The following is an 8,025-nucleotide window of genomic DNA, read 5'->3' on the forward strand; positions in this document are numbered from 1 at the left end:
TCGGTTTCAGTTTCTGCAGGAGGGTCACCTAGCGGTGCATCAAGCACAAATTGCAGATTTCAGCCAGCGAGGAAGATCCTCACATGACGGAACCAGTCGGTGAAGTTGCTACCGTTGCTCTTAAGCTTTTGTTTCTCTAGGAACTGGTTAAAATTGATTGGGGACGCCATCTCTACAACATATATTTGCAAAAGTTTAGACTAAGTTTATGACAAATTGAGTTCAAATTTTAATTCAACATAATTAAAAATCTAGGTGAACTCCCACTCAAAACAATATCCCTCGCATTGTCTTAGTGATCACACGAACCAAATCCACCGCACCTAAGTCCGATCATCACGAGACAAGGTGTGATTTCAATGGCGAACACTCAAAGTGTTCATCATATCAACCATATGATTCATGCTCTACCTTTCGGTATCACGTGTTCCGAGACCATGTCTGTACATGCTAGGCTCGTCAAGGCCACCTTAGTATCCGCATGTGCAAAACTGTCTTGCACCCGTTGTATGCAATTGTTGATTCTATCACACCCGATCATCACGAGATGCTTCGAAACGACAAGTTTTGGCAACGGTGCTACTAAGGATGAACACTTTATTATCTTGAGATTTTAGTGAGGGATCATCTTATAATCTACCTTCGCGATCTAAGCAAAATAAGATGCATAAAACGATTAACATCACATGCAGTTCATATGTGATATGATATGGCCCTTTTGTCTTTGCGCCTTTGATCTTCATCTCCAAAGCACGGACATGATCTCCATCATCTTCGGGCATGATCTCCATCATCGTCGGCGTAGCGTCAAGGTCAATGGCGCCGTCTTCATGATTGTCCTCCATGTAGCAACTATTACAACTACTTTGAAATACTACTCAACATGAAATTTAAAGACAACCATAAGGCTCCCGCCGGTTGCCACAATACAATAATGATCATCTCATACATATTCATCATCACATTATGGCCATATCACATCACCAAACCCTGCAAAAATAAGTTAGACGTCTCTAATTTGGTTTGCATATTTTACGTGGTTTAGGGTTTTCGAGAAAGATCAAATCTACCTACGAACATGAACCACAACGTTGATACTAATGTTTTCAATAGAAGAGTAAATTGAATCTTCACTATAGTAGGAGAGACAGACACCCGCAAAGCCTCTTATGCAATACAAGTTGCATGTCCAACGAGGAACAAGTCTCATGAACGCGGTCATGTAAAGTTAGTCCGAGCCGCTTCATCCCACTATGCCACAAAGATGCAAAGTACTCAAACTAAAGATAACAAGAGCATCAACGCCCACAAAACCATTGTGTTCTACTCGTGCAACCATCTATGCATAGACACGGCTCGGATACCACTGTAGGGATTCGTTGCATAGAAAACAAAAAATTTCCTACCGCGAACACGCAATCCAAGCCAAGATGCAATCTAGAAGACGGTAGCAACGAGGGGATTATCGAGTCTCACCCTTGAAGAGATTCCAAAACCTACAAGATGAGGCTCTTGTTGCTGCGGTAGACGTTCACTTGCCGCTTGCAAAAGCGCGTAGAAGATCTTGATCATGGCGCCACGAACGGGCAGCACCTCCGTACTCGGTCACACGTTCGGTTGTTGATGAAGACGACATCCACCTCCCCGTTCCAGCGGGCAGCGGAAGTAGTAGATCCTCTTGAATCCGACAGCATGACGGCGTGGTGTCGGTGGTGGTGGAGAATCCCGGCGGAGCTTCGCTAAGCGTGCGGGGAAGAAGGAGTAGTGGGGTGGCTAGGGTTTGGGGAGAGGGGGGCGCCGGCCATCTAGGTGGTGCGTCCACCTTGTGTTGTTGGGGTGGCCGGCCCCCTCCCCTTGGCCCTCATTATATAGGTGGAACACCCAAGAGTTGGTCTACAAGTCTTCGAATAAGACCCCAAACAAAAACCTTCCATATCACATGAAACCTACCCAAGCTAGGACTCCCACTAGAGGTGGGATTCTCACCCTTCCTTGGGAGGGGGTGGCCGGCCCCTTAGGGGAGTCCACTTGGGACTCCTCCCCCTTTAGGGTTGGCCGGCCATGGTGGTGGAGTCCCTTTGGGACTCCGCCTTCCAAAGTGGTTTCTTCCGGACTTTTCTAGAACCTTCTAGAACCTTCCATAGAACCTTCCGGATCATTTTAAATCTTATAAAATGACTTCCTATATATGAATCTTATTATCCGGACCTATCCGGAACTCCTCGTGATGTCCGGGATCTCATCCGGGACTCCGAACAAATATTCAAACTCCATTCCTTATTGAAGTTCTACTATTTCAACATCCAACCTTAAGTGTGTCACCCTACGGTTCGCGAACTATGCGGACATGGTTGAGTACTCACTCCGACCAATAACCAATAGCGGGATCTGGAGATCCATAATGGCTCCCACATATTCAACGATGACTTTAGTGATCGAATGAACCATTCACATACGATACCAATTCCCTTTGTCACGCGATATTTTACTTGTCCGAGGTTTGATCATCGGTATCACTCTATACCTTGTTCAACCTCGTCTCCCGACAAGTACTCTTTACTCGTACCGTGGTATGTGGTCTCTTATGAACTTATTCATATGCTTGCAAGACATTAGACGACATTCCACCGAGAGGGCCCGGAGTATATCTATCCGTCATCGGGATGGACAAATCCCACTCGTTGATCCATATGCCTCAACTCATACTTTCCGGATACTTAATCCCACCTTTATAACCACCCATTTACGCGAGTGGCGTTTGATGTAATCAAAGTACCTTTCCGGTATAAGTGATTTACATGATCTCATGGTCATAAGGACTAGGTAACTATGTATCGAAAGCTTATAGCAAATAACTTAATGACGTGATCTTATGCTACGCTTAATTGGGTGTGTCCATTACATCATTCATACAATGATATAACCTTGTTATTAATAACATCCAATGTTCATGATTATGAAACTAATCATCCATTAATCAACAAGCTAGATAAGAGGCATACTAGGGACTCTTTGTTGTTTACATATCACACATGTATCAATGTTTCGGTTAATACAATTATAGCATGGTATATAAACATTTATCATAAACATAAAGATATATAATAACCACTTTTATTATTGCCTCTTGGGCATATCTCCTTCATCCACGCCGCTCCAGCTCGTCGAACCATACCAGATACCACGGGTCCCACAAGCCAGGTCCAAATCCTATTGACCCCAAGATGGAGAACAGAGGTATGGGTTGCCAACGTCCAACCCAAAAACAAAGTCTAGAGTCCCCCCAGAGCGATTCCTGAGGGAGCGTGAACTACCTCACCGATGCCTTCAATAAGGTTACGAGGTCCACAGATGACATCATCGATGGATCCAAGCGATGCCAAACTCCAACATTCACTGATAGTATCACACGCCCACCTTGATCCGGACCAGCTAGCTCGCCTAGCACTCTACTGGTGAACTACTCTACTCCAGGTAACCTACCTCAACTCTGAGGAAGCCCTGGTGCTAGGCCACGAGGATGCCCCGGACGCCGCTGGGACCGCTTCACCAATTGTTGCATCTTTGTAGGACCGCTAGAAAACTATGAGGACACGGTTAAAGGGGGAATGTTGTCCTTTCCAATCACCCACGATCACCATGAGCAAAGGTCACTGTAGCACCATGTCACCATCCGACAGATCCAATACGAGCCCACGATCATCTTCCAGTCAATGGGATTGCCATCGAAATAGGGAAAGGAGGCGGCCCAAGGGGATCACCCCGCTACTGCTATCACCGGAGTATGGCCATGCTTTGCTGGAGGCGCATCAGGTAGAGACGGGACGAGGAGAGGAGGAGCGAAGGCGGCGGCGATAGGGTCATTTCACGGGGGGAGGGGGTCAACGAATCAAAACAAACTCAGGGATCGTTTGTAATTGTAGGTAAAGCTAAATACTTGTCCTCAAGTAATGTGTTTTTCAAAATAGTAGTGAGCTAAAATTAAAGAATATTAAACGGGTTTGCAAATTTATTAAATGTTAGTAGGAGACACCCTACTTTATAGAAAGCATCGTCAAATCGGACTCTCGAGCATGTCCATACACATCTCCATAAGGACATGTACAATGGCCGAAAAGACATGGCATTCCTTAGTCTTTCACATTATCTAGAGAAATCGACAGATATAACTCGTACGGTCCATTAATTATCTATTGTTATTCTCATCCCCGGGACAACATAGAAAATATTCTTTTCTTAGTAAGAAAATATTTTTTAAGAGAAGATTACAACATAGAAAATATGATTTTCTTATTTTATAAGAGATCATCATTTAGCTGAAGAAAAAATATCCTCTTCCTTATTTCTCTCCCCCCCCCCATAAAATAATGACAAAAAGGTATTGTAATACCTGCTAATATGGGCAATTGGCATAGATTCGGCCACACCCATAAAATAAGGACTATGCTAATATGGGCAATATGGTAATCAAGTTAGATGTGTTTTCATAGTTGGCCTAGTCGGGGTGTGATCTTCGAAACTAGATCTTATATTGACATGATTTGATAAAAAAATCGATCATAGTTGTCAAATTAGATTCATTTGGTCAGCAGGTAGACTCGCATTGGTTACTAGGTTAAAACAACTATTGTAAACCTTGCATGATGGTAATATCATCTTTTATGTGTTTGGAGTGGATCAAATACTCACATTCTAGACATGTAAATCATTGTTGCGACAAAAACCAACATGCAAAATTTATATAGTGATAAATGTGTTGTTTAGGTTGCAACTATTAGCTAGTAACCTCGTAGGTATAGCACGATAACCTAACAATTGGGGACGGAAAAAATATTTGCCAAAACATATTAAGATGGAATCTTGTTAATTTGAAGTACTGTCAAGATGAACCCGACGACGAGAACAGATCGTAAATTGGAGTAGTAATTTAGTTAGCTGATTCCCATGTGCCGGATGGAGTCGTTCCCCTTAATAATAGAAAATGTAATATCCTGTAATGGCAGCAGGAACGCAGCTTCAGCTTTTGTATTGTAATAGATGACGCGGGTGGTCGTGGAAGCGCACGTCAAACCAGACTCGTGGACCTTTCCGTAGCTGGTAGGATTCCGCTTGGCGATCCCATTCCGGAATGGAATCTGCGCTGCGGCGACCGGCCCAAACCCACCCATCGGGTCGGCTCTCCACTGCTCCCGCCCGCCGCTGTATCAGTGCCAGTCAACAAACAAAACGAGCTAATCCGAAGCGATCGGCCCTATGTTTTGCTTCCCGCCAAGCTGCACCTGCAACCGAGCCTCCCTTCAACTGAGCATCAGCAGTTTTGCTGTGCGCCGGCGCTAGTATAAATTGTGGCGTTGATTGACCGGGCAGAACACACATCAGCTCGACTGAACATCATCAGCAGCAGCATCAAGCCATCAAGCAATCTCATCTAGCAACCACACTTGGATCGACCACCGTGGTTACCAATTCACCACCATGCCGTCAATTGACAATGCCAACGACGACGGCGAGATCAAGCCGCCGGAGCAGCAGCTGGTTTGCGTGACGGGGGCAGGAGGCTTCATCGGGTCCTGGGTGGTGAAGGAGCTCCTCCTCGGTGGCTACCGCGTCAGGGGAACCGCCAGGGATCCCGGTAAGCGCATCAGCCCGGCCACACTTCTCGCCGTCGGCTCTCGCTGCTCTAGTTTGACTAATGGCGCTCGTGTCTCTGGTTAATTTGTGCAGCGGACAGCAAGAACGCGCACTTGCTGGCCCTGGAGGGAGCGGAGGACAGGCTCACCCTCTGCCGCGCCGACCTTCTCAACTATGATAGCCTCCGCGCCGCCTTCAGCGGGTGCAATGGCGTCTTCCACGTGGCCTCACCGGTGTCCAACGACCCTGTTAGTACACTGCCCATGCTCTACTCTGCTCTCTTCTTGAGATCTTAACTTCATGTTTCGCTTACTGATTTACCTGACGACGCTGGCTGCAGGAGCTCGTGCCGGTCGCCGTGGAAGGGACAAGGAACGTCATCAGCGCGGCGGCGGACGCGGGAGTTCGGCGCATCGTCTTCACTTCGTCCTACGGCGCCGTGCACATGGACCCCAAACGGAGCCCCGACGCCGTGCTCGACGAGACGTTCTGGAGCGACTACGAGTACTGCAAACAATCAGGCGTAAGCTGCCCTCTCCTTTGTTCTTATGAGTTATGACGCATCTGAACCAAATTTCAGTCTCTGAAATCAAAAATCTGTACGTGCAGAACCTATACTGCTGTGCGAAGATGATGGCCGAGATCACGGCGACGGAGGAGGCAGCCAAGAGGGGCCTGGAGCTGGCGGTGGTGGTGCCGTCCATGACCATGGGACCCATGCTGCAGCAGGCGCTCAACTTCAGCAGCAGCCACGTCGCCCGCTACCTCACCGGCGCCAAGCCAACCTACCCCAACGCCGTCGCCGCCTACACCGACGTCCGCGACGTCGCCCGCGCCCACGTCCTAGCCTACGAGCGCCCCGACGCCCGCGGCCGCTACCTCTGCATCGGGGCCGTGCTGCACCGCGCCCACTTCCTCAACCTCCTGAAGGACCTCTTCCCGCAGTACTCCTTCACCGCCAAGTACGAACGCACACGATGGCGAAATCCTATGTGTTTGATCCCGTGCGTGCGTGGTATGCTCACCATGAATATCTTACGCAGGTGCGAAGACGACGGCAAGCCCATGGCGAAGCCGTACAAGTTCTCCAACCAGAGGCTCAGGGACCTGGGATTAAAATTCACTCCGCTGGCGGAAAGTTTGTACGAGACCGTGACGTGCCTGCAAAAAAATGGCCACCTGCCTCTGCCCGCTCCCGTGGCGCCAAAGCGTGCATACCTATAATACTACAAGACACGGCCGGGATCGACAAGCCAAGAAACAGAGGATTCTCCCGAGGTTCACCATGGAATTGTGTATTTCACAAAGTTTGAATTCTTATTTTTATTATTATGAAGAAATACGGATAACCAATACTATATACCAGAGGCAAGTGTAACAATGTAAATAGTCGTGTAAATCTTGTTCAAGAATGAATGATAAAGTATTTTTTGCATTGGCGGAGAAAATAAAGACTTACAAGTTTGTTTTGTGTGGACTAGAGTGTACTATGTCTGTCTCAAAATGGAGGGCGCTTTATTTCGCACGGTCATTGATGCAAGACCCTGATCACAAACATATACCTTACCAAACTACATGGACCGATAATGTGTAAATGATATCGTTGCATTTGTTTTAACAAGAAATTTAATCTATATATCTGTATACTAATTTAATGAACATATTATATATACAAACCATAGTTAAAGTTGACATATTATATCGAGAGGGGCATTTCTGGTCCCGAGCACATATGGTCCTGTTTTGTGGACCGTCCATTTCGTGTTGGGATCTGAGCTAGTCTGACAGTTGTTGACAGAAGAGCGCCAGGGAAAAGGGGGTTAAAGATCGATACGTCTACGGTACGGTAACCTACGGTGGCACTGTGCGGGACGGCCGTTTGGGCTGGGCGAGCGGTGACGTTTGGCGGGCGTGAGCTTGTTCTAGTGGAACAGAACTATGAAACGGCTGTTCCTGTGGTACAGAATCTGACCGCTTAGGTGGGGATTTCTTTGGGTGGTGAGAACAAACAGTGCATTCACGCAAATACAAAAAAAAAAACCGAATAACTATTGCATCCTTTATTTCTATTCAAATTTTGCTGGAATACAATTTTTTTGAAAGAACTGCAAATACAAAAACAAATAATTGCACAAGATGATCAAGCAATTTAATCTGCACATACTGCTATTTATTGAGACTGGTCGACTTATAACAAACGGCATCTTAGTTTTCACACATAAAAAGGGCTCAAGTGCAAATACGAGCACCAATTCTAATCAAGGAAACACGTTTTAGAGAAAGAACAAGGTCCAATGGAGTATGGAGGTAACTGGAAGTAAACGAACATACAAATCGACATCATCAAATTGGCAGGAAAGTGACCACCGTTTTACCTAGCACTAGCAGTTGCTG

General features: G+C 46.5%; 1 protein-coding gene across 1 annotated transcript; it reads left to right on the plus strand.

The window, feature by feature from the left end:
• Positions 1-5,475: 5,475 nt before the first annotated feature.
• LOC124688794 (cinnamoyl-CoA reductase 1-like) lies at positions 5,476-6,855 on the plus strand. Its single transcript, XM_047222427.1, has 5 exons — positions 5,476-5,632; positions 5,725-5,879; positions 5,972-6,154; positions 6,241-6,593; positions 6,675-6,855. Exons 1-5 carry the CDS (start codon positions 5,476-5,478, stop codon positions 6,853-6,855), a joined length of 1,029 nt encoding a protein of 342 aa, XP_047078383.1.
• Positions 6,856-8,025: the final 1,170 nt, after the last annotated feature.

This window comes from Lolium rigidum, chromosome 2, assembly GCF_022539505.1.
Source record: "Lolium rigidum isolate FL_2022 chromosome 2, APGP_CSIRO_Lrig_0.1, whole genome shotgun sequence".
Lineage (NCBI taxonomy): Eukaryota > Viridiplantae > Streptophyta > Magnoliopsida > Poales > Poaceae > Lolium > Lolium rigidum.

Coding starts and splice junctions, on each gene's coding strand:
- LOC124688794 (XM_047222427.1), top strand. CDS start 5,476: ATGCCGTCAATTGACAATGCCAACGACGACGGCGAGATCAAGCCGCCG. Junction 5,880..5,971: donor CACCGGTGTCCAACGACCCT/GTTAGTACACTG, acceptor CGCTGGCTGCAG/GAGCTCGTGCCGGTCGCCGT. Junction 6,155..6,240: donor AGTACTGCAAACAATCAGGC/GTAAGCTGCCCT, acceptor CTGTACGTGCAG/AACCTATACTGCTGTGCGAA.